Below are 27,589 nucleotides of genomic sequence, written 5' to 3'. Positions count from 1 at the left end.
GACAGGTCACAGTCCCACACTATGGCGTCGGTCACAGAATCGCGTGTTAAGAAAGCTGTCAGGTTGGTTCCCTGATGACAGGTTATTCGGTGTACAATATGCCGCCTTCTGCTCAGTGCCACAGCCCGTCTGGGTGATCCCCGTCCCGACTTGATGGTGCCACGCTTCAGCCCAAGTGCTGCTTGTCTCTGGAGTTTCTGCTTCGTTTTGCGATTAAGCAGAGAACAGCGCTTGTTTCTCCACCATTTGGGGTCTTCTCCATTGCGTGGACAGATGGCATCTACTGTGTACGTGGCGATGGCATGCAGGATGGGTATGTCCTTGCTTGTATTGGGTCACTGTGTAGCATCCCCTGCTCCAGTTTGCGCCAAAATTTGTTGAAGATTCGTTGCAGCCTGGCATGAACGTCAGGCTGGTCTGCGCTGGAGTCAAGGGAGCACACCATGATCGATCAGTTGCCGCTTGTACTAGCCTCTCCTCTCACCTCTCCCTGTGTATTTGCTTCGGCAGGGAAGCCACCCAGGGTTGGACCGGGATAACTGAGGGAGGGGGGGGGGGGAGAATCAGGTTACTTGCTTGTCTTGGAAGTTTTTCTGTTCAATGTCTCCGGGAAGATCAGCCGCCTCTCCCTCCCGGCGCACGCTAGGCCGCATGGTTGAGTATGGTAAAAGTAGGTTGTTATTATACAAGATGTGCCCGCTAAGTCAGGGATCTGGTAATGCTCAAGTTTTTGTCACTAAACGAGCTTGATGAGCTGGCAGGATAAGCTTTTTAACAGCGTAGTTAAGGAGCTCTTTCAGGACACGTCTGGGCACCATGATAGACAGGCGTCACCCCCCATAGTTTGCATTTTATATGGTTTTGTGTGAATTGAGGGGTAGCGGATGAGTACTTGTGTACTGAGATTCGTTTAAGATGTCTGGGCTTGGCTGGTTCTCAGATTCGGAAGCTATGATGAGCATTATGCCAAAGAGAGGGCCTCTGGGTCTTCTTAATGCAGCTCTGCTCCTCCTTATAGAGATGCACTACGATTCAAGGTTCATGCATCAGCAATGCTTTACATAGAGAAGCATTGAAACAAAGCCTTCTCACTGAGAAGTGTCACATCTGCCTTGAGCGAGCCCTCAAAGGGTGTGAGGAAGAGCCCCATGCCGAGGTGAAACCTTTAGAATAGTGCTGAATTCTATTTAAGGATAAGAAGACAATCTTTTATTCCCTAAAGCACTTCAGTAAGCTGACAACTTGGTCAGCCCTAAATTTTCTGTATTACACCTCATTGGGCCAGAACTCACAGAGCAAATAATTTAATAAGCAATATCTGATTAGCTAGGACCATTCCTTGAACTCACATTAGGCATACCTAGCTAAATAGATATATTAAATATGATAAAAGAAAAAAAAAACATACTGTGTCCACTTAGTGCAACTTGACATTGATTCATTGCGGAATGTTCCATTAGGACATTTTTCACACTCTGTATCCATCCTGTTGGTTCCTGTGTGTTATAAAATAATACACATTAAACAGTCAATAGTGCGGTTATTTTAAATTCCCCCACCCCAACCAAACATAATTGGATCTGTGGTTGATCAAAGCCATAATTAGGATGATAAACCAGTAATCAGGTAAAGGGCTAGAATAAACACGGGGCCCGCTTCGGGAACTTAAATGCCATGTTGTCCTGTCTGAATAAAATAAATATTATCTCTAAGCAAACCACATTGCAGATCTATCAAAGCGTCCCCTTTTTACAGCAACCCTGGGAGGACATGATGTCATGCAGACAGTGTGCAGACTGTGTTTAGTAGTCACTTCCATGGTCATCCCTGGTAGCCACAGATTCCCATTTGGGGAGTCACACTCAGCAGTGACAATCAGACGTTTATGATTCATTGGGGTGTAGTGGTATTTGCACAGGTAACAGAAAGGCCAGTTTAGATTGACAACGCTAACAGATTCAGATTCACACTTTTGTTTGGTGGTGAAAATTTACTTCTGTTCAAGTAAACGCCTAACTGTGATACAATAAAACAAATTAATTAATTTGTTGTTTTTCAATACTAAAGCCACGTTGAGAAGAAGAATGGAATGGGTGCATGTGTATGTTTAAAAAATTTAGCACAGCTGCTTTCCGGTTCCGGACCGGAACCGGGAGGAGAAGGTGAGATGGAATGTTTACATAGCGATATGTACTATAGGGCACGGTCACCAATGGAACGGTATCCTGACACCTGACTGACTCCGCTCAAATCTATACAAATGCTGCTCATCTATCATTCCACTACAGCCGTTGCATTAAAAAAACTAAAGTGTCACTATCTACCAGTCTAAACATATAAACTCATATCCGGGGGGGCGGGGCCCGACCGCCATGCTGACCGGTCGCGGGCTAGAGAGGCTCCTGACAAATTTGGTCTACTGTGGCACGAAACCCAAGCAATACAGCCCTACCAGCGACCAAAAGTTGACACAGGTATCCGGGCAGTTGCCGGAGCCACCGCGGTCCCCGGGATCAGGAGTTTCGGAGCCCATGTGGTTGAAATGAAGCGGGACGGCCGCCGCCCAGTTTGCTAACCTGGCTGCCAAGCAACGGCCTTGCAATGCACCTCGCGGGTCCCGCTCCCCCCCCATGGACCGGGGGGGTTATCCCGGTCCCCAACGGAGGAAAATACCGCCTTCCACTGGCCCACCATCCAGCCTACCTGGCACAGTGCACCACGCGCCTCGACACCAAAATGGCGGCAACGCGACCAATACCGAGCAACACAGCTATGCCTGCCCGGAGGCAGAAATAACAGCTTGCTGAGCTGCTACCTGCGAACCACAAGCCTGACCACAAGTGATGGCCCATCTTAGGATCAGCTTGTACAGGATCCCCACTGATGGCCACGAGGAACCAGCGGCGGCATGATACCCAGAACACACAGCACAGAGGGGCTTCAAATCGCCGGCGGGAGGCATAACCGCACCACGCAGCGGATCAGCTTGCGGGGATACCCCAGATGCATCAGACTGTCAGACCAGATGACCCACCTTGCAGGGCACCAGTGGAATTTGCCAGAAACCTTGGCTTACCTGGCGGACTGTATGTTTTATACTAGGATGCCATCTATTGTTTGTTTTAACCCTCTTCTGCCATGATAGGCATATGCATCTTGAGACACTCATAATTTTGCTGCCACCTAACAATGTTGTGCTAATATCTACCCTTATTGTGTTTATCGCAGTGCCTAGCATGAACAAAATTATTGATAGCAGATTGTGTTTATAGCAGTGCCTAGCATGAACAAAATTCTTGTTGCATGAATAGCCAGTCTGGGGAGCCTTCCCATCTTATTTATTTCCATTTCCTCCTCTAAAGCCTGTGTACTACTCAAAATGTATTTCAGAACACACTACGTTCTACACCTTATCTACCAGATTAGACTTTAGCTTGCATTTTATAATATAAAAATGTGCTGTCTAACCGAATGCCATGACTAAGATTCTCAAAACTGTTGTTTCTGTGCTTGAAAGGGCTGTCGTGGCCTACAAAGCGTTGATGTTAACACTTGCACAATATAAATAAAGAATTAAAAAAAAACAATTTTTAGCACAGGCGCTGATGGCACATTACACTCTAAAAGTGAGGATAAAAATATACAAAAAAAACTTTAAAAATTCACTAGAGCGAGTACTAAAAACAAAAAAAAGTATCTCACAAAAGTGAGTGCACCCCTCACATGTTTGTAAATATTTTATTATATCTTTTTGTGTGACAACACTGAAAAAATGACACAGTTGGCAAAAAAAGTGAGTACACCCCTAAGTGGAAATGTCCAAATTGGGCCCAAAGTGTCAATATTTTGTGTGGCCACCATTTTTTTCCAGCACTGCCTTAACCCTTATGGGCATGGAGTTCACCAGAGCTTCACAGGTTGCCACTGGAGTCCTCTTCCACTCCTCCATGACGACATCACAGAGCTGGTGGATGTTAGAGACCTTGCGCTCCCCCACCTTCAGTTTAAGGATGCCCCACAGATGCCCGATAGGGTTAAGGTGTGGAGACATGCTTGGCCAGTCCATCACCTTTACTTTCAGCTTGTTTAGCAAGGCAGTGGTCGTCTTGGAGGTGTGTTTGAGCTCGTTATGTTGGAATACTGCCCTGTGGCCCAGTCTCCGAAGGGAGGGGATCATGCTCTGCTTCAGTATGTCACAGTACATGTTGGCATTCATGGTTCCCTCAATGAACTGAAGCTCCCTAGTGCCTGCAGCACTTATGCAAGCCCAGACCATGACACCCCCATCACCATGCTTGACTGTGTGCAAGACACACTTGTCTTTGTACTCCTCACCTGGTTGCCGCCACACATGCTTGACACAATCTGAACCAAATACGTTTATCTTGGTCTCATTGGACCACAGGATATGGTTGCAGTTATCTATGTTCTTAGGCTGCTTGTCTTCAGCAAATTGTTTACGGGCTTTCTTGTGCATCATTTTTAGAAGAGGCTTCCTTCTGGGACGACATTCATGCAGACCAATTTGATGCAGTGTGCGGCGTATTGTCTGAGCACTTACAGGCTGACCCCCCCACCCCTTCACCATCTGCAGCAATGCTGGCAGCCCTCATACGTCTATTTCCCAAAGACAACCTCTGGATATGACGCTGAGCATGTGTACTCAACTTCTTTGGTCGACCATGGCGATGCCTGTTCTGAGTGGAACTTGTCCTGTGAAACCGGTGTATGGTCTTGCCCACCGTGCTGCAACTCAGTTTCAGGGTCTTGGCAATCTTCCTATAGCCTAGCCCATCTTTATGTAGAGCAACAATTCTTTTTTTCAGATCATCAGAGAGTTCATTGCTATGAGGAGCCATGTTGAACTTCCAGTGACCAGTATGAGAGAGTGTGAGAGCGATAACACCAAATTTAACACACCTGCTCCCCATTAACACCTGAGACCTTGTAACACTAACGAGTAACATAACACTGGGGAGGGATAACGGCTAATTGGGCCCAATTTGGACATTTCCACTTAGGGGTGTACTCACCTTTGTTGCCAACGGTTTAGACATTAATGGCTGTGTGTTGAGTTATTTTGAGGGGACAGCAAATTTACACTGTTATACAGGCTGTACACTTACAACTTTACATTGAGCAGAGTGTAATTTCTTCTGTGTTGTCACATGAAAAGATATAATAAAATATTTACAAAATGTGAGATACTGTATATATATATATATATATATATATATATATATATATATATAAAAAAAAAATTTGATCTCATACCACTTGAGCGTACAGGATATTAAAGGAAACAACATGGCACAAAGTTACACAGTAGAGTATCAGTGTCATTGCGGGGTTTAAATAGAGCAAGATAAAATAGAGTATGTTGCCTACTGGTGCGGCCTGTGTATACTGTGGTAGGAGTGTTTTATTTTTGAAAGGGTAAGAGAGAATTTATAGTATGGAGACATAAAACATGTGTATCCCAAAGGGTCAAGTGAAGACTACAAAAATCAGTGGCTCTATGAAGAGCAAACTGCCCCATGATTACTTATATCAAACTATTTTGGCTGTTCTTCTGTTTTCCTCCATGAATTGAAGATCTCTTTTGCTGCGTTTTACCGCTTCAGGTGATGAGCCTGATGCCATTATCCAGTTTGTGAGGTTTCTACCGATCCCCTCCCCATACATATTCTATATTTACTATATTACACTATGTATAGTTTCTTTCCTTTATAGATTTGTTTGGACCAATATAAGGTTGTATTTTTGTCACATTCTCAACAGTGTATTTCACTTTATATGTTATATATTTTGGAGTTTGAATTCCTTTTCACTTTTTTTCTCACTTTGTTAATGGCACAGTGTGCATAACTTACAACAATCAATGTTTAGTAGTATACAGAGAGAAATGCATACATTTAATGGTGTAGACAACTGGAGTTGCACTGTACAAAATAAATAATAATGTAACTGGCTGGGGGAGGATGAAGAAGGAAGGGGGTGAGTGGGAAAACAACAGAACACTCCTTGCACATTTAAGAGTTTCTATTTTCTTAGCCATGGAAACAGCTGTATCAACTGAATCACACTTTTTCAAATTTCTCTAGTGTGTCATGTGATCTGTGCGTCATTTCCTTGTATTGGACTGATTCTATCACTTTTGAAGTCAATGGTATTGTCTTGGATTTTCAATGTTGTACAATTATGTTTTGGCTGCATTGAGGACATGAAGAGTCAGTGCTCGGTGGGCTGGGGGTATGGACTCAGGCAACATGTCTAGATAAACGCCTGTGGTATGAGCAGAACCAATATTTCTAAGAGCAGATGGAGTAGTGTTTGCATGTTTACCCTGAACGTTTGTAGGGCCAACAAATGTGGAGAATAGTCCCTAGTTCTTGTTGCATCTCCAGCATTTGTTGGATAATGATGGATATATGTTCTTCAGACCTGTGGGTGTTAAGTACCATCTGAACGAGACTTTCCTGCTGGTTTCCCAGTGGACGGACAATCTCTACACCCCTTTCATAGCTATCAATACCTTTTGCCACTCTTCCACTGAGAATGATTGTTGGAGCTCTTCTTCCCATTTGATGATAAAATGGTAAATTATTGAAATTATTATTGAAATTAAATGAAATTATTTTTGGAATTTAGGAGGATTAGAGCTTGGTAGCATGTAGAATGTTATTTGGGTGTATCAGAGCTTGGTAGCATGTAGAATGTTATATGGGAGTATCCGAGCTTGGTAGCATGTAGAAAGTGATTGCTATGAAGAATATATAAACAAGCCTCAATGACTGGTGAGGATGGTTTGACATGTGGTTGTATTTTATGTGATTGGAGGATGTGCTTGATCCGGAGGTATTTAAATATCTTGTTAAGACACTGTTGTCCCATTTGCATGGACAGCTATTTATGTCAAAGGATATGACACATGTCATAGGCATTGTTTCTTAATATTAGTGTTTGTTGTGTTGTGGCATGTCCATATTAATATTTCTGCATTATCATAACATATTTGTATACATAGTAATTGGTAGGGTTTGGTAGGGTGATTTCTGGTATTCTGTGAGTGCGCAGCCATGTCTTTGTTCAGATAATTCAGTTTTTAAAAAAACCTGCAATTATACAGTAAAGTTCAGTGTCTAAAAAGATAATTGTCATGAACATGTAAAGAGAAAATCTCAGAAACACAGTCAGAGACACACAATCTCACAGAGACATGAACAGTCATTCTTACACAGACACATGATCCCACAGAGACATAAACTTACATTCTTAGGAAAAAAAAAGGTCTTAAAAAAAAGCGCACACATATTGTCTCAAAGACACAGTCAGTAACATGCACACTGTAAGAGTGACTTCCTTTGTGAGATTGCCTGAGATTTGGGTGATGCCCTAGTTTTATATATAAAACATATCCTCTTTACCCCAATACAGTGAAACTCTAGTGCTAGGAATACAAAGTTGTATTCCTAGCACTATACTTTCTGTTTTGTATTCCTAGCACTACAGTAACCTATAGTGCCCCCTCGCTCGCGCCTCTTCTCTCCCACAGCACAGCACGGATGTCACTCGTCGCTGTGTCTCCTCCAACATCAGCCGAGGTCAGGGACGTAATGCCCTGCGAATGCCGTGCTCGCATTAGGACTACTCCATAGGAAAGAATTGAATCCATGCTTTTCTACGGGATTTTAGCTGACACTGGATGTCCTCATGCAGAGCGTGAGAACGTCCAGCGTCAGTTACGAGACCAAAAGGGGCATTACAACCTGAAAGTGCTTCTAGTGGCTGTCTTGTACTCACAAGTCTAGAGCCTGTAAACTGGCTTAGTACAGAAGCTTTGTGTAGTTGAGGACTACACCTCCTTCTTTAGGAATGCAGGAGTCCAGATAGGTATTTTAAAAAGGGTATTTATTTAATATTTAAAAAAAAATAAAAATAAAATAATTATAAATATAAAATACCAATATATAATATGGAGTCTTTTTGTTGTCCTTTGTTGCCATGATTATGGCTTCCTCAGTCTTTTGTGTAATACGACCTAGAAGTGCCTCTAGTGGCTGTCTGGTAAACATAGGTGCATATTTCCCAAAATTGGAAAACATGGGGTTGGAAAAGGGAGTTTAAGACAGTAGCAACGAAATTGCAGGCCCATGAAAACATGCACAGACCCATACAGAAGGTGTTAGACAAGTGTACTTCGTCTGGATTGGAGGTGTGCACACAACTATGACAAGCATCTGTCCTGGCCAGTCCCAGTTAGGGCTGCACACGTGGAAATTCTCTCCCATGATCTAATGATGCACTTGTGCTTTTTGAAGACATCTTCCTGGTGTCCCCAGAAGAGGTACATCAGGAAACAAAGCCAAGACAGGAACCCCAAATCAGAACTGCTGGGAGGTATGCAGTATAGCTGCACTGCACAAGATATACATGTCTATTTATTTCCAGTGATTGGGTTGCTGTACGTGGATACGCATTGTGGAATCAACATTACATATCACTAGATGTCAACATTACTTAAACCTGAAAAATGGGCTTAATTATTAGATATAAAAATTTCAATTTATAATCAATAAGTCAATATATTCAACCAAAAGTCATACTTACCAGATCGCTTCACCATTTCGCCAGGTGGACATGTTTTATGTCTTTCACACATGTCACATTCTTTACCACTAACCGACCTACAAAATGATCCATGTTCACAGTCACATGCAGTATTTGAAGTATATGTACATGCTTTCTTTGTAACAAGGCCAGCACCTATGGGACAGCAATGATAAAGGAGAATCCCATGTTTCTTTTAATGTAACAATCAGAGCCTAGTTAATTTTATCGACTGTTTTATAAATACTATTAACATGTGCATAAAACATGCCAATAAAAAGGAAAAAAAACTGTTTAACTTTGAGAATGTGTAAAATGTATCACATAGTTTAGAAAAAGACACATCAGAGTGTATTTGACTCCATTTGTTTTTTTAATTCCCCTTTAAAGTTCTATTGTTTGCTAAAAATCTCCAGGATTTGCAACTTCTGCTGTGAGTACTCTAAGGGTCGGAATATGACTCAAACCTCTTAGCCAATTACAGCCCTCCCATCATTTTTGGTGGGACTGCAGAGTATATTTCATACAATCTTGTCAAATTGACGTTTACGGCACTCATGATTCAGCAGTAGCTTAATTCATGAAAATACATAAATTAAACCACTCTGCAAGAACGTAGAAGTTGCGCAGTGCCTTTAGTTTACTGAAAAGCTGAATTCATGATATTTCATATATGGAACTTGCTATGGCCATGCATGTGCGCAGTTCCACCCCAGGCTCTCTTAACATATGAAGGAGCCTGTCAAATAAAATAACAACGGCTTATTGTGCATTCTGCCTATCATGTCATCAAATAGGAGGATGGACATTTTTGCAAAGGCTACAATTATAGGCATTGGAATATATGGAGACAAGTACAAGGGAGCCCATTGCAATATTACCTATGCAAGAAGAATAGATGGTTGTGTTGCTGGGTACCCCATTAATAGGGATGCTGGGCTTGTCTAACACCTGACGTATGATTTGCAATGCAAGTTTTTCTTGTAGCAAGAATAGTTTAATAAAATTGCCTAAAGAGAATTATAACAAAATATAAAGAAAATTAAAAAAAAAAAACACGTTAGTGACACCTTATGGTTCTACCATCTACGTTGCGATTTGATTCCTTAAAAGGACTCTTACGTGTGATTAAAAAAAAGGTTTCTCTGTAAAACAAAAAAAAAAAAATCTGGAAACATGAGAATGTCAGCGTGAAGGAGAGACAGAAAAGTGTTGAATACCAACTTCCCAAGTGGGGGGGGTGAATATAGGTAAAGCTAGCCACTGAAATTAGAAGCTCGTTAAATTACAAACAGCGATGGCTGGAGTTTGGGATGTGGAGAGTTCAAATATAAAATCTTTATTGTGTTCCTCCACAACACTTCATAAGAACAAACAAAAAAGTGAGTAAAGCTTTTGAGCTTCCTGTGAACCTTCCAGTAAATAGAAATGTCTAAGAGTTGCCTTGGCAGTGCGTCATGACTTAGTCAGCGATCCAGCGTACAGAATACTAAAGGTCCTCAAAGTAATGAGTTAAAGTGTTACTTCAAGTACCATGACCACTTCAATTCAAGTACCATGACCACTTCAATGTGTTGATGTGATTATGGTGCTTAGTAAGTCCAAGAAGTACAATGCTTGGAATTTTTCCAGTTAACCCTTAAGGATGAAGGTAATTGTCCACGTTCTGAACCAAAACAAAACCTTGACTTTTAGTTATAAGGTTTGCTCCACCGTATTTTAAGGGTTACTGTTTAAGTGCCCCCATACATAGTATGTATTGTTCTTAAAGGACAGAAAGGGCTTTCATTTAATATCCTATATGAATACCTGTCGCAACATTACAACTGAATAAAATGTTTTTTTTTAAAAACTACTTGCACCTGGCCCCGTCCCCTTGGTGAAGTCATAAGAATTGCCGATTTTTAACCAGTCCAATGCTTTCCCATGGGGAAAACATTGGATTGGCTAAAATTGGCAAGGGGGCAGGGCCAAACACTGTTTTGGCCAATCAGCACCTCCTAATAGAGATGCATTGAATCAGTGCATCTCTATGAGGAAAATTCAGCGTCTCCATGCAGAGCGTGGGGACGCTGAACGGCAGAGCTGCTTACTGTGCAGCACTGAGCCAGGAAGCACCTCCAGTGGCCATTTGAGGAGTGGCCACTTGGAGGTCTCCCTAGAGGCAATGTAAAGACTGCCTTTTTCTCTGAAAATTCGGTGTTTGCATGAAAATGCCTGAAGGCAATGATTATACTCACCAGAACAACTACATTAAGCTGTAGTTGTTCTGGTGACTATAGTGTCCCTTTAACCATCTTCACACCGTGATTTTTTTTTTTTTTTACGTACTTGAAACCCCAGGACGTACCTGAAAACCAGAGTAATCTGAATGTACCTTTACCTGGTTAAATACTGTTATTATTATTATTTAAAGAGATGCTTGCAGCACTGCAAGCAGCTTATCAAAAAGTCTGGGGCTACTAAAATTGACCATTGATACTTGGGGTTCTCAAGTGTGAGCAGGGATTTAAACCTGCTCACACCTCCTACGGACATTTAAGCTCACTTTGTGTAGGACTGTATAGAACGTTCTAACGCCATTAGGGGCTTAAAGGATCAGCTCTAACATCTGAATTGTTACAGGAAAACTATAGCGTTAGTAACACATGTCTGTATTCATAACACTTTAGGGTTTCTTTAATAATGAGACGAATGGACAAATCAGACAAAAGTAATGTGCGGGATTAATAATAAGAGGAAAATATGTTTTAAATTAAAACAAAAATTACTAATTGTTAACCTTACCCCTGTCACATATTTTACATCTCAAGCACTTTGTCTGCCCGTTTGGATGGTCCATGTATGTGTTGTCTACGCATGGTATACACACTGTACTGACTGTATTTGTGCAGTGATTCTTTACAACATTACCTATAAGAAATAGAAATGCAAAAGAATTATGTGCTGATACAAAACACATTCAAAATCAAAACAGAAACTATACTAGTGCTCCGTAATCTGCTGCTGGCTCTTCGTACCAGTGGCTGCTTGAGAAATATTCATAAGTGAGTAGCATAAATAATCATGATATGGTGTGTAGGTGGAAGGGGATGAGGGTGTGAGGAACTGACTCTGCTGGGTTTCGAACCCTGGTTTACATGCTGCTAAACCTCTTCCTTACCACTACACCAGCCTGCCTTTTGCAAATGTACCTGAGATCTGGTAACCTTGACTCTATAAGCATTGGTATCAGTGACAAGTCTCTTCAGCTGTGTCTGGTCATGTGTCTGGTTCTTGGCCTATAAAAGCCACTTCCTGTCTCTATACCTTTGCCAGATTATTGTGGTTCCTGTACTCTCTAATCAAGCTTGATCCTGTTTCTCCTACCTGTTGCGGATTTTGGACCGTTTTGACTTTGCTGCTTCTCCTTCCCACTGACCTCGGCTTGCCTCACTACGATTATCATCTCTCTGTTCCAGTCTCCCATCTCTGCTTAAGACCAGAAGGCCACTCAAGGCTCAGGGGCTCAACCACCTGGGTAACGAGTGGCTACCTCTGGCAGAAAACATTGCTGATCTGGCAACTGGACTCCAAAACTTTGTAACATCAATATCATTACAGAATAATCTGGCCCATTCATGGAGACCGTCTGATCAGATTCTGCATTGGCCCAGCAGATTGCTTTTAATGCAAGAACTATGCAGACCCAGGCACAGACCATTCAAGTGCTGCAAGATCAGGTAGCTGAACTGCAAAATGAAGTTCGATCAATGCATAGTGAGCTTACCAGCTACAGGGCACATGATGTTGCGGCTGCTGCTGCTACTACTGTTATACCTGCACAAGATGCCCGCTTGCCTCTACCAGATAAATTTGGAGGAGACCGCAAAAAATTTAGGGGTTTCCTAAATCAATGCTGTTTGCATTTCATGAACCGTTTTCCATCTGAAAGAGAGAAGGTGGGATTTATTTTCTCCCTATTCAAAGATGAAGCCCTGGCTTGGGGCTCCCCTTTTCTGGAACAGGACAGTCCAGTCTTGGGAAATTTAAAAGACTTTCTTGAGGCCATGTGCCTAGTTTTTGATGACCCCAATCGCTGTGCTACAGCAGAAGCCACTCTCCTTCATTTACATCAAGGGAGGCGCTCTGTGGCTGAATATGCTGCTAAATTCAGACAGTGGGTTGCTGATACTACTTGGAACCAATCAGCCCAGAGGTTCCACTTCAGAAGGGGTCTCTCAGAAGCTATAAAAGATGAGCTAGCTCGTGTTTCGTCTTCCTGTTGAGTTTGATGCATTTGTGCGGTTGGCTATCTGTATTGATCGGAGACTTTCAGAAAGAAGATTGGAAAGACAGGGCTCTTTTAAACCAAGTGCTACTCCTACTTTCTATTCAAGAATTTCTACTCCGACCCCACAAACACCTACAGAATCTGAACCTGAGGCTATGCAGGTAGATCTAATAAGAGGGTCATTATCCAATGAAGAAAAACAGTGGCGACGCACTCACAATGTATGCCTGTATTGTGGTAGTGCAGGGCATTATGCCATCAATTGCCCTAGCAAGTCTAAAAGAACAATAGCTATGACTGCTGAGGGTGCACAGATTCAACACCAATCCCAGATTTCAGACCAACTGGATTCTGTCACACAACCCTTGTTTTCTCTGGCTCAGGATGAAGAGGGTATGATGACTCAACATCCTCATTTGGTGGTGCCTATCACTTTGCAATATGGTGATAATAAAATTTCAACTACAGCTATGATAGATTCTGGAGCAGGCGGAAACTTTATGGATATCAAATTTGCAGCAGGAAATAAAATTCAGTCTATCCCTAAATCTTCACCTGTGTTAATGGAAACAGTAGACGGTTCTCCACTTACGTCAGGCCCGGTTACACATGAGACTGTGCCCTTAAAATTGATTCTGGAAGTGAATCACCATGAGTCTATATCTTTCCACCTAATTTCCTCAACACAGTTTCCAGTGATTTTGGGTATACCCTGGCTTGCTCTGCATAACCCACAGATTGATTGGAAGACTAGAACTTTGTCCTTTCCTTCAGAACACTGCTTAATTAATTGTCAACCCTCTAAGGCAACACCTGTTGCCACAACAATTAATGAAATGGTTGATACAAACTTAACTAAGCTTCCTCTACAATATCGGGATTTTGCAGATGTCTGTGATAAGAAGAATGCTGATCAGCTTCCACCTCACAGGCCTTATGATTGCCCCATAAAGCTGCTACCTGGAGCTGCTATCCCATTTGGCCGTATATACTCCCTTTCTGAGCCTGAATTGAAAGCACTTCGTGAATACATACAAGAAAATCTTGCCAAAGGCTTTATTCGACCATCTACTTCTCCAGCAGGAGCTCCTATATTCTTTGTAGAAAAGAAAGATGGCAGTCTACGGCCATGTGTCGATTACAGGGACATTAATAAAATCACTGTTAAAAACCGCTATTATTCCTTGCCTCTCATTCCTGAACTTCGCTCAGCTAAAATATTTACGAAGCTTGATCTACGGGGGGCATATAATCTGGTTCGCATAAGACCAAATGATGAATGGAAAACAGCTTTCAGAACCAGGTACGGACATTACGAATATCTAGTAATGCCATTTGGGCTTTGTAATGCCCCTGCAACTTTTCAGCATCTAATCAATGATGTACTACGGGATCTCCTGGATCAGTTTGTTGTGGCATATTTGGATGATATCCTGATATTTTCCGATAATCTTGAAAATCACAGAAAACAGGTCTGCATTGTTCTTGAGCGCCTTCCTACCCACCACCTATACATTAAACTGGAAAAATGTGAGTTTGAACAAACAGAAATTCAATTCCTGGGATATGTAATAACTCCTAAAGGTTTAAGTATGGACGCAAGTAAAATTAAAGCTGTGCTGGACTTGCCCATCCCCAAGAATGAAAAAGATATTCAGAGATTTGTGGGGTTTGCCAATTTTTACAGGCGTTTCATTAAGAATTTCTAAATGGATTATGTCTCTCATATTAGTAGCTCATGATATATTGCTACAGGATACAATGTTATCAATGTTATCAGATTTGTGGTAGCAAGAATGGTTGTTACTAACTAGCTTTGCATTATTTATTTTTCTAATGTGAAGAAAACGGACAGGCAGGTTGTTTTTTTGAATCTACTTAATCTACTCTTATTAGTTTAAACTTCTCGTGTTCATGATTATTATTGTTTTCTAAACGCTTCATGTAGCAACTTTTCATGTATATATTTGCATGTTTCACCTCTTTTAATACAATTAATAAAAGTTACGGTAAGTGTTATAAATGGGCTATTCGCTTTTATAAAAGGGGTTTTCACTTTCCCCTCCTTTTTTTCAGTTTCTTGGTACTTTGATTTTCATATTAGGGGTTACCCCCCAACTTCTTGTACAGTAACCTGACACACTCTCCCTTAATATTTTATCTATATGTATATGTCCATTCTCAGTGATCTCTTACATTTTACGCTGATGTATTGAACATAGACTAAGTAGAAATAATCAAATGGAACCTTGACGTTTAGTGTATGGACTCGCCAAACCCAGGGTTCCAAATGCCAACAACAACTCCACAATCTCCACTGATCCTTAGAATGGCTGGTTGTGATCGTTCAGTTGTTTGGCATCAGATATATTATGTAATAATTAAATATTTCATAGCTGTCAGTTTACATGGATTGAATTAACTCCACACCATGATCACAGATTGTATTGGTCTGTTAAAGGAACACTATAGTCACCTAAATTACTTTAGCTAAATAAAGCAGTTTTAGTGTATAGATCATTCCCCTGCAATTTCACTGCTCAATTCACTGTCATTTAGGAGTTAAATCACTTTGTTTCTGTTTATACAGCCCTAGCCACACCTCCCCTGGCTATGATTGACAGAGCCTGCATGAAAAAAAAAACTGGTTTCACTTTCAAACAGATGTAATTTACCTTAAATAATTGTATCTCAATCTCTAAATTGAACTTTAATCACATACAGGAGGCTCTTGCAGGGTCTAGCAAGCTATTAACATAGCAGGGGATAAGAAAATCTTAATTAAACAGAACTTGCAATAAAGAAAGCCTAAATAGGGCTCTCTTTACAGGAAGTGTTTATGGAAGGCTGTGCAAGTCACCTGCAGGGAGGTGTGACTAGGGTTCATAAACAAAGGGATTTAACTCCTAAATGGCAGAGGATTGAGCAGTGAGGCTGCAGGGGCATGTTCTATACACCAAAACTGCTTCATTAAGCTAAAGTTGTTCCGGTGACTATAGTGTCCCTTTAATGTTAAGGTCTCTCAACAAAAAGAGATGCTTGGTGCAATAACCTGCATTTGTAGATTTGTCTCCTGCAGAAAATAAATTTATACAAAATAAAATTTATTTTAGACTTGAATGAGGCAACTGCTTGTGTAATTCACTGTTTACATAAAACTATTTTTCGACTTACCAGATGGGCATTGCGGGCAGCACTCTCCGTCGTACTCATACTCTCCAGGCACACATGCGCTAAATACCACTCTAGCCATAGCTGCCTGTAGCAAAGGACATAGATAGTTAGGAAGGATTAAGTAGGAATTCAAAGTGAATTTCAATATTTAACATAAAATGGCTAAATGGAACTTTCCCAATAGGGTTAGTGACTGCCAAAAGAGGCAGTTCCACAGAAATAGCCGAGTGACTTATAGAGACCTTCTGAATGGTGTGCATGCGCAGTAGTATCCAATGCTTTCCTAGATTGATGATCTCCGCCATGGAGACTGGGTCAGCAATATTGAGAGAAGCACAACATGGGATAAAAGGTAAGTAAACTACCTTTTTTTTTTGTGTGTGTGTGTGCATATGGTAACATACGAGCTTGCAGAGTCACAACAACAGATGCAAGACATTCAATAGTTTTCAGTGACATGGCAGGTACAATAGCACATTTTATATTTAGAGTGAATAACAATCTAGGATTCTTTAGTAAGCTATAATGAAGATATCAGGCTATATATGCATGTTAGTATAATAATGTATGCTTAGAGCTAAAGGCATGTCACCTAACATTTGTATAGCGAATAACAATTATATGCAATTAAGCAAGCCAAAAAATAAGGTAGTGGAGTAACTTCATATTAGGGTTTACCTCCCCCCCCCCCCCCCACCCCCCCCCAATTTCTTGTACAGTAACCGGACACACTCTCCCTTTAATATTTTATGTATATGTCCATTCTCAGTGATCTCTTTACGTTGATGTATTGAATATAGACTAAGTAAAAATAAGCAAATGGAGCCTTGACATTTGTGTATGGACTCGCCAAACCCAGGGTTCCAAATGCCAACAACAACTCCACAATCTCCACTGATCCTTAGAATGGCTGGATGTGATTGTTCAGTTGTTTGGCATCGGACATATTATGTAATAATTAAATATTTCATAGCTGTCAGTTTACATGGATTGAATTAACTCCACACCATGATCACAGATTGTATTGGTCTGCTAATGTTAAGGTCTCTCAACAAAAAGAGATGCTTGGTGCATCAAATTATATCACTAGGTAATTAAGTTGATTGTACTCCTGAAACTTTTAATCTGCGCATATGCTCTAATAAACGTGGTGAGTTAGAATACGTTATAAAATGCGGAGACTCATACGCTAATTACATTATGCCTGATTGCATATTGGGTCATTGTAAGAGGCAACTGTATACAAGCTTAAACCAGGAATTTACATGACCTGAGTATTGGTACAATTGGAGGGACATCTCTTTGAGGCGAAAGGTGAGGCACCAGGTTTTATAATCCTCTTGAGCAATTCAGCTTTGGTACCCCTGACTTAGTATTAGTAGTTGTTACGGTTACCCTTAGGCTTGCTGAGGGCTGGACCGCTTAGTCGTCTGGATTCCTAGTTGCTGAAGAGGAGAGAGCGGCTTTCCTTAATATTCCATAAGAGTCCTGTAAGTGTAGAACAATCCCACTAGCTATAGCATAGCTAGGATACCTTTCTGCCCAACAAAACGAGTCGAGGCTGCGATTTGAGGGTCAAGTAAGAACTGAGGACTGGGCTGACCAGCCTGCTTTTTATTGTGGTTACATACAAAAAGGATACTCCCAGGGGGAGGCATAAAATCACCAATCACATATTGGATACCTCCCACACATCTCCTCCCCTCAGATAAACAGTTAACATAATTATACAGTACATATTTTTAACCAAGTTCTGGATGTACCCCAAAACCAGGGGGTACCCCTTTAAATCCTACACCGCTGTACAGATCTTGTTCAGGGGAGCAACATATCCAAAAACCAACCCGTTCGGATGAATGGTTCGAGAGTTATGGGTTTTCAAAGTTTTGACCGACCGCACAGACTTCCTGGCCGAAAATGGTTCCACACGTTTAGGCCTTGCGGTCGGTCTCCGTTCGTTCGGTGCAACTCCACGAACCCATTGCCATCCATAGGTATCCTGGGGGTCGCTGTACTCCCCCTGCGAAGGGTAATCGTCCTACCGAACGGTGAGCCGCTTGGTAGGTCCAGCACGAAGTTATACTATCCTGGAGGTCTCAGCGGTGTTCGCCTGGGTGCGTCTCCGTTTTTAGTTCCAGACGATTGCTGGCAAACACCGCTGGTCGTACGTAAGATGGCCGCGAACACGTGCAAAGTCCTGAAATGGCGGCCACCTATACGTTTACACAAAGGATTCGTGCTGAACCATACCAACGACTGCAAATAAGTCAGACAAGTGAAAATAACCTTTAAGGGCACATAGTTCAATAAGGTTTTTGTAACAGTGCTCCCTTTTTGTGGAACACTCTGGCAGACACCGTCTGACCCCTTTTCGGGGCAGACTAAGGCTGTCCAGACCGCTGGTTATGCTGGGCTGAGGTCCGTTTGTCTGGACAACCCGTCCGCGTTGCCATTCTGTTTCCCGGGTCGGTAGGTAATGGTAAAATTGAAGGGTTGCAATGATAAACTCCAACGTAATAACCTGCCGTTATCTCCAGAGACCCGGTTTAGCCACACCAACGGGTTATGGTCGGTGACCAGAGTGAACTCTTGTCCATATAAATAGGGAGTCAATTTCTTTAATGCCCACACCAAGGCCAAACACTCCTTTTCGACCGCTGCATAGCTGACTTCGCGGGGTAGGAGCTTCCGGCTGATGTAGGCAACTGGATGCTCCCCTCCATCTTCACCTACTTGGCTGAGGACGGCTCCCAGCCCGAACATGGAAGCGTCTGTATGGACGATAAAACGTTTATTAAGAGCTGGAGCCGCCAAGACAGGAGCATTAACCAAAGCGTTTTTGAGGGCCTGGAAAGCCTTTTCACAGTGGGGAGACCACAGGACCTGTCGAGGTAAGTTTTTCTTGGTCAAGTCAGTCAGGGGTTTGGCAAGTGTGCTGTAGTCGGGTACAAATCGTCTGTAGTACCCTGCCGTGCCCAGAAAGGCCAGAACCTGGGTTTTAGTGATGGGGGTGGGCCAATTGGCAACAGCTTCTATCTTGGCTGGCTCTGGTCGCTGTTTTCCGCACCCCACCCGGTGACCCAGGTACTGTACCTCGGCCATCCCAAAGTGACATTTTTCTGGTTTCAGAGTCAGGCCAGCAGCCCGGATCTGATCCAGAACCATTCCTACATGAGCTAAGTGGTCCTCCCAGGACTCACTGTGAATCGCTATGTCGTCCAGGTATGCACAGGCAAAACTCTGGAAGCCATCCAGGAGCCTATCCACCAAGCGCTGGAATGTAGCTGGGGCATTCTTCATCCCAAACGGCATTACCTTAAACTGGTATAAGCCGAATGGGGTGACGAATGCCGACTTGGGGATAGCCTCCGGGGCCAGGGGAATCTGCCAGTAACCCTTGCAGAGGTCGATAGTGGTCAGGTAATTTCCCCTGGCTATACGATCGAGTAGCTCGTCTACCCTGGGCATCGGGTACGCGTCCGTCACTGTTTTTTCATTGAGCCTCCGGTAATCTACACAGAACCGGGTCGTCCCATCTTTCTTGGGTACCAGGACAACCGGGGAGGCCCAGGGACTATCGGAGGGCTCAATCACCCCGAGTTGGAGCATCTCATCTATCTCCTGCTTCATTCCTGTTCTAACTGCCTCGGGGATGCGATACGGGGGCTGGCGTAAGGGTGTTTGCCCGGGGGTGTCGACCTGGTGGGTAGTTAGGGTAGTGTACCCTGGCTTCTGGGAGAAGGTGAGGTGTTTGGCCTGGAGGAGTGTATTGAGCTGCTCCCTTTCAGTGGGGTTAAGTCGGTCTCCTATCTGAACCTGGGATACTATCCCTGTGGGGGGACTTTTTTCTAATAGGTCGGGGATGGGTAGACTGTCGGGGTCTTCCTGGGGAGGACAACATACGGCTGTCACGTTCTCGGGTCGCTCCAAGTATTCTTTGAGCATGTTTACATGGAACGTCCTCCTAAGGTTGTTGTCGTGGCAACTGGCTATGACATAAGTTGTGTCGCCCCGTTTCTCTACAATCTGGTAGGGGCCCTGCCATGATGCTTGCAATTTGTCTGTCTTTACCGGCTTAAGTACCAACACCTTTTGTCCTATGGTAAAGATTCTCCTTCGGGCCCCCCGATCGTACCATACCTTCTGTCTTCTCTGGGCCTACTGGAGGTTAGCCTGCACGGATCTGGCTAGCTGCTCCATTCGGTCTCTGAGTTCCAGCACGTATGGCACAATGGGGACACCGTCAGTTTCTGTCTCTCCCTCCCAGTGCTCCCGGATCAGGTTTAGGGGGCCCCGTACCTTTCTTCCGTAGAGCAACTCAAAAGGAGAGAACCCTGTCGTTTCCTGGGGCACCTCCCGATAGGCAAACAGGAGGTGCGGCAGGAAGCGTTCCCAATCTCGGTATTCTTGAGTGAACGTTTTGAGCATTTGTTTGAGGGTTCCGTTGAACCTCTCACAAAGTCCGTTCGTCTGGGGATGGTAGGGGGAGCTCAGAAGGGATTTAATTTTGCAGACCTGCCAGAGTTGTTGGGTCAATTCGGCTGTGAATTGGGTGCCTCGGTCAGACAGGATTTCCTTTGGAAATCCTACCCGGGAGAACACTTGTACCAGTGCATTCGCTACCGTATCCGCTTGGATGTTGGACAGGGCGACAGCCTCGGGGTACCTGGTAGCGTAGTCCACTACGGTAAGGATGTAGCGCTTACCGGAGGGACTAGGGGTGGCCAGTGGTCCTACTAGGTCAATAGCAACCCTGCTAAAGGGTTCCTCTACGATGGGCATATTGACTAGATGGGCTTTAGGGTGATCGCCTCGCCTTCCTACTCGTTGACACACATCGCAAGTATTACAATAAGTCCTAACATCAGCGTGTACTCCTGGCCAAAAGAATGTGTGGGTAATGCGGTGTAGCGTACGGGTCACAGCTAGATGACCTGCCAAGGGGATGTCGTGTCCTATCTTGAGGATTTCTCGACGGTATTTGTGGGGCACTACCAGCTGTCGCCTACGTTGTCCCTTTTTCTCCGTCAAGCGGTATAGTTTGCCTTTTTCCCATAGAAAAGTTTCGTTATCTGCCCCGCTCCCCCCGGTCTCTGCTCGTTCCCGGTATTTTTGTAAAGTCGGATCATTCCTAGACTCGGTCTCGAAAGTATCTGGGGTGTCCCAGGGTATGGGGCCGAACATGTCAGGAACAGTCGGGGTCGGTCTTACCTGGGTCTCCCGCACTGGTGAGGGTTCTCGGTCCGTCCGGGCTTGTGCTCGGGTAGTCACTGGGTTCGCCTCGTTGTTGTACGCTGGAGCATAGGCAGAAGTCATGGGGCCCAAATCGTTGCCCAGTAGTACTTCCGCAGGTAAATTATCCATTATGCCCACGTTCACAGCCCCCTTTCCCGCTCCCCAATCAAGGTGTACTTTAGCGGTCGGAATTTTGTACACATCCCCCCCCGCCACTCTAACGGCCACGGTCTGCCCTGACCGCTTGTGTTCTGGCACCAAATGACTCTGCACCAGTGTGATGGTAGCCCCTGTGTCCCTCAACCCCTCGGTAGATCGCCCTTCGAGCCATACCTTCTGCCGATGGTGCTGGCGGTTATCTGAAGCAGCATATACAGGGTCTGCCTCGTGAAGCGGCCCCAAATATTCCTCCATCGAGGCCTCTTGATTAACACAGAGGGCGCGGGCAGAACGGTATGGCCCCGAGGGGTAATTGTAATTCCGGGGTGTCTGGTGCGTGTTAAGAGGGCAGTTAGCCATGAAATGCCCTGGTTGCTTGCATCGGTGGCAAGTTGGTCTGGGACGATCAGAGTTGTTATTGGGTAGCCCTGAGTGTCGGGTGGGCCCTGCGGGTACCGGGGCTCGGAACTCCGTACGAGGAGGTGCACGGTAAACCTCTCTGGGCTCAACCCGTGCTGGAGCCCGGTAGCTCGTTGGCTCGTGAAGACGTGAGTCATAATGTTCATCCGCTAATTTGGCTGCTTCTTCTAGGGTGGAAGGTCGCCTGTCTCGCAGCCACTCCTTCCCCTGCTGTTCCATGCCATTATAAAAATGTTCTAATAGAAACAATTGTAAAATTTCCTCACCAGTCACAGCTTTACTCCCGCTCATCCAGTGATTTGCCGCTCTCCGCATTCGGTGCGCCCATTCCATATGGGTATCGTTAGGCTTCTTTTTCGTGCCTCGAAACTGCCGGCGATACGTGTCTGGAGTTACAGCGTACCGTCTTAGCAGTGTCTCTTTAACTCGCTCATACTGTGTCACTTCCTCAGTACCCAAGGTACGAAAAGCTTCCAGGGCTCGCCCGGATAGTTTCCCAGACAGGATCGTGGGCCACTCTCTGATGGGAATCTGGTGCAGGGCGCATTGCCTTTCGAAGTCCGCCAAGTATTCATCAATTCCTGTCTCGCTCTCTAGAAAGGATCTAAATGCTGCAAAGGGTATCTTGGGCTTCCCAGCGTTTTCGACAGGAACGATTACCTGCGGGGCTTCAGCATTGCGTTGTGCGTTTACTAGGTCAAGTGCGTGGGCTCGGGCCTTTCGTATATCCTCGTCTGCCTCCGCCATCAACTGCTGTACTAGTTCTATAGGTGGGTTTGGCCCGTATATGGAGAGCCTCTCCCGAACAATCCTTGCCTTTTCATCACCATTCGTGGTTGGTGCTTCCGCCATTGTGAAGCTTTGATCCAGTTCGGTCAGTTCTGCGATCAGTTCTCTCCTTGGCCGGTTGCTGGCGTACCCTCCTCTGCTTTCCAGTAAATCTTTTAGGGTGGTACGCTTCAATTTTGTGTAGGTGCTCTCCATCCGTTCCGTACCTCTCCTAGGAAATCCAGGAACATCCCACCGCTGCCACCAAATGTTACGGTTACCCTTAGGCTTGCTGAGGGCTGGACCGCTTAGTCGTCTGGATTCCTAGTTGCTGAAGAGGAGAGAGCGGCTTTCCTTAATATTCCATAAGAGTCCTGTAAGTGTAGAACAATCCCACTAGCTATAGCATAGCTAGGATACCTTTCTGCCCAACAAAACGAGTCGAGGCTGCGATTTGAGGGTCAAGTAAGAACTGAGGACTGGGCTGACCAGCCTGCTTTTTATTGTGGTTACATACAAAAAGGATACTCCCAGGGGGAGGCATAAAATCACCAATCACATATTGGATACCTCCCACACATCTCCTCCCCTCAGATAAACAGTTAACATAATTATACAGTACATATTTTTAACCAAGTTCTGGATGTACCCCAAAACCAGGGGGTACCCCTTTAAATCCTACACCGCTGTACAGATCTTGTTCAGGGGAGCAACATATCCGAAAACCAACCCGTTCGGATGAATGGTTCGAGAGTTATGGGTTTTCAAAGTTTTGACCGACCGCACAGACTTCCTGGCCGAAAATGGTTCCACACGTTTAGGCCTTGCGGTCGGTCTCCGTTCGTTCGGTGCAACTCCACGAACCCATTGCCATCCATAGGTATCCTGGGGGTCGCTGTACTCCCCCTGCGAAGGGTAATCGTCCTACCGAACGGTGAGCCGCTCGGTAGGTCCAGCACGAAGTTATACTATCCTGGAGGTCTCAGCGGTGTTCGCCTGGGTGCGTCTCCGTTTTTAGTTCCAGACGATTGCTGGCAAACACCGCTGGTCGTACGTAAGATGGCCGCGAACACGTGCAAAGTCCTGAAATGGCGGCCACCTATACGTTTACACAAAGGATTCGTGCTGAACCATACCAACGACTGCAAATAAGTCAGACAAGTGAAAATAACCTTTAAGGGCACATAGTTCAATAAGGTTTTTGTAACAGTAGTGATTTTGAACTCTAGAGGCCAAAGGGAAATGTGGGCTTAGCTCACAGTTTGTCATTGCAGTTACAAGTTATAGTGGAGATAAGTGTAAGGCTAGGGTAACACTGAGTGACACTGATCACTCCTGGCTCATTACCTGTCTGCCCCTGCTGTGGGAGTCACATAGTAGGTTTGATTTCAGGTTATTATTAGTAAACCTGCTAACATAAGTAAAGTTAACAACAAAAAATTAACATAAAAAGTGAAACAAAAATACTAAAAATATTCGCTTATAGACCAGAGGTATGAGGGCAGGTGGGTCGTCGGTGCCTGAGTTGCCCCAACTGCTTTACCTGACGTAAGCGTAGTCAACTCGGGTGCACCTTGTTATGACAGGAGTAAGCTGGGATAGGGAGGTGTGTAAGTTCCTATGTTTCGGCCTACCCTCCGGTCCCTTTAAGTTAGGTGGGTCTCTATATGTCGGGTCAGGTCTCAAGAGGGATAAGGTCTGTCTAAGTGTCTTCCACCTTGGCTAGAGTCAGGTTATGTGTCAAATGTGTGCAGTCCTCGGAGGGAATGGTCATTGGCGCTGTCACGGCAAGGGTGCATAATTTATTATTACGCTATGAAATATTATCCTTTAATGTAATTTGTGTAGTAAATGGCACAAATTACAGAGATGCTATCGCTGAGGTCAACAGGGGTTACATCTTTTGAAGCTGGAACCCCCACAGAGGCCAGATGACAGAAGGGGTAGTATGAATGGCATAGGAATGTGAAAAGGATTTTACTATATGGACGGGAAGTAATCAAGGCTCTGCAAGGTGTGAGGTTCTCTTCATCCATTTGGCATGTACCTTGTAAAGGATAGTTCAATCATTTGATATGGTAATGGGATTAGTTTCATGAAGATCCTTGTGTTCCAATATCTTATCCAAGTGAAACATTAATACTTACCCACAGGTTAATAATTAAGCCTCATTTTTATTATATTTGGAATGGGACAAGCCCAATCTCTTAATTAAGCCTAAACATGAGTTGCACAACTTAAACCGTGTGGCAGGAGTTGTGATGTCTGTCCTATTGGATCGTGGGCGGGGCGTGCAACATGTCTATGGAATGGGAAAAGAATAACAAATTCATAGAGGCAATTATTTCTGTGGCAAGTACGGTAGAGGAGATAAAACCAAAACTTTATATTTGGCTTGTTGTTTCTGGAACAAAGGAGGTGATCACTTAGAATCACTATAGGTACGCCCCTGGGTGAGGTGTGATAATTCCACAGGGTATATCTCCTGTGATCCTGAAGGGTGGTAGTGTACTTGCTTGGGGCCAAGATCTAATTTTTAGTGAGTCACCATCTTTCCTTGCCAGAGACCCCCTGGACAGAAGTTGTACTTTGAAAAACCTAAGTGACTTCTGTATTTTATCCTTTTTGTTTGTATCTGTTATTGGTGTAAATAATTTGTTTACCATATATTTTTATATGCACTGTGACCATTTTTTGCTCATAATAAACATTCATTTATTAAGTTCTGCCTTTGTCTGGTTAAGAATCACGTTACCTGAAGAGACTAGTTAGTATTTTTGTAATTCCTTAAATATTGTACCAAGTAATATTTGGTGGGTTTTATTGTTGATTTACCTGGGGGACCAAGGCACCCCATTTATAAATTGTCTTGGTGGTGGCAGCGTTAAAATAGTAATAGTTATATTATTATGTTTAAGTGTGGGTGGTGTTAAAAAGGGGGATTTTGTCATTATTTCCGGTCTAGTGCAGACAAATAGTGTACTTTAACCTTTTCACCACCACAACTACGTCACGCACACTCTTGGAGTAGGGTGCGTTCGTGACAAATTGGTGGCATAGCGGTGGGATAACTAAAAGATTTTTCATCTTTTTATACCAGATTTTAGTGTTGCTGGATTTGTTGGTTAATCCAGGCACTAAAATATATTGTGTCTCAATTTCCAAAGGCTGAACTCAGTGCATATGTAATATTTTTACACCTCAACAGTCCCTCCCCACTCTCTGTTTTTTCTTTGCTATCTTTTATTTACCAAATGGAGTACCAGGCGCAGTCCAAGGCAGCGCTAGACCAGCTTTGCCGAGAGAGATATATTCCCTGTCGGGGAAAAACAAAAGAGGAACTATTGCAAGCACTGGTGGACTATGATATGCAACAAGCGGTGCAGAATGATGCCTCAAACACCTGCAGCTTTTGTCCGTGATATACCGAGATCTGGAGATCTTTTGGATTGTTACTTACAAACGGTGTTAAAATATGTGGACTCAGCAGAGAGGGAGAGAGAGGCTGCTGAGAGGGAGAGAGAGGCTGCAGAGCGGCAGGCTGAGAGAGAGGCCTCCGAGCGACAAGCTGCCAGAGAGCATGAGCTAAAAATGGCTGAGTTAGAGAGGTTGACTGCACCCAACCACGTGCAGAGAATTTTCCAACTTTGGACAAAGATGGTGATTTGGATGTTTTCCTGCGCAGTTTTGAAAAAGTTTGCAGGCAGTACCAGCTACCAAAGGACCAGTGGGCAAAATACCTCACCCCTGGTCTCAGAGGTCCTGCACTGGAAGCATTTGCTGCGCTTCCAGCAGAATTTGACCAGGACTATGATGTGATTAGGGCTGCCTTGCAAAAACTGTACAACTTTACTCCTGAGGTGTACCGAAAGAAATTCAGGACCTTGTAAAAGCATCCCACAGAAAGTTATGCAGCAGTTGTGGGACACCTGGCGACAGCATTCCGACAGTGGACTACAGGGCTGGAGATTACCACTTTGGAAAGTTTGCAAGACTTGTTAATAAAAGAACAGTTTTTGCAGCTCTGCCCAGCCGATGTACAGGAATGGTTGCTGGACCGGAACCCCAAAACGGCATTGGAGGTGGTTATCTGTCAGTCCCAGTGATGAGAGGAAGGTGGGTGCCTCTTCTTCCGAGGTGAGTGTGTGTGCGGCTCCTTCGTGTTGAGCCACTAGATTTCCGGCTGGTCCTCATCGTTGGGCTATCCACGCACCTTGTAGTTTTGATGTGGTTGGTCCCAAGGATTTGCGCCACTGGAGGGTAGCTCGGGTGGGATCTTGAAAGAAAGACAATGAGGCCTCTTCGAAGGTGAGTGGCGTCTTGCCTCTTATGGCTGACATGATCTGACTTTTATCCTGGTAGGTCAGGCAACGCAGAATCACATCTCTGTTCATGTTAGGTGAGGATTTAGGGGGTCTTGCTACCCTATAGGCTCCGTCGACGGACACCCTTTTTGCAGCTGAGTGAGGTAAGAGCGTTCCCAGTAGTCTCCGGTTGTAATGTGGTACCTCGGAGGAGGAGATATTGGCTGGTATGCCGCAAATCTCTATATGGTTTTGGCGCTTCTTGTCCTCCATGGTTGTCATTTGGACATCTGAGCATTATGTAGTTGTTGGATAGAGTCTTGCATAGCTGTGATGTCAGTTATGTTTGTCTCTAAGGTTTGTATGCAGTTTGTGATCGCCTAGATCTCAGTTTGGTGGAGATTTGAGATGTCCGTCAACAGGACCCTGAGGTCACTTGTGTGGCAGGAGCTGAGCCGTCATAGGGCTCTGAGTATGTCTATTTCGAGGGGTTGCTGGTGCTTCCGCTGTCGAGCTTTCCGGCCTGCTGGGTGATGCAGCCTTGCCCGCGTTGTCCGCAAAGCTTGTTCTGGGTTGCGCCGGCTGTTGAAGCACGGTCCCAATATCCCTGCTTTCAGAGGCCGTGTTAGGCTATGGGATTAGCGGC

General features: G+C 44.2%; 1 protein-coding gene across 1 annotated transcript in view; it reads right to left on the bottom strand.

The window, feature by feature from the left end:
• TNFRSF14 (TNF receptor superfamily member 14) overlaps positions 1-27,589 on the bottom strand; it is a 42,483-nt gene that overhangs the window by 11,661 nt on the left and 3,233 nt on the right. Inside the window, exons 2-5 of the mRNA XM_063435619.1 lie at positions 16,058-16,142; positions 11,398-11,523; positions 8,611-8,766; positions 1,409-1,496 (exon numbers count right to left, since the gene is read on the bottom strand). Coding sequence (XP_063291689.1) covers positions 1,409-1,496; positions 8,611-8,766; positions 11,398-11,523; positions 16,058-16,142 — 455 coding nt within the window. The remainder of the gene's footprint in view (positions 1-1,408; positions 1,497-8,610; positions 8,767-11,397; positions 11,524-16,057; positions 16,143-27,589) is intronic.

This window comes from Pelobates fuscus, chromosome 11, assembly GCF_036172605.1.
Source record: "Pelobates fuscus isolate aPelFus1 chromosome 11, aPelFus1.pri, whole genome shotgun sequence".
Classification (NCBI taxonomy): domain Eukaryota; kingdom Metazoa; phylum Chordata; class Amphibia; order Anura; family Pelobatidae; genus Pelobates; species Pelobates fuscus.
The sequence above is the reverse complement of the archived record's forward strand: the minus strand, read 5'-3'. Positions and strand labels throughout refer to the sequence as shown.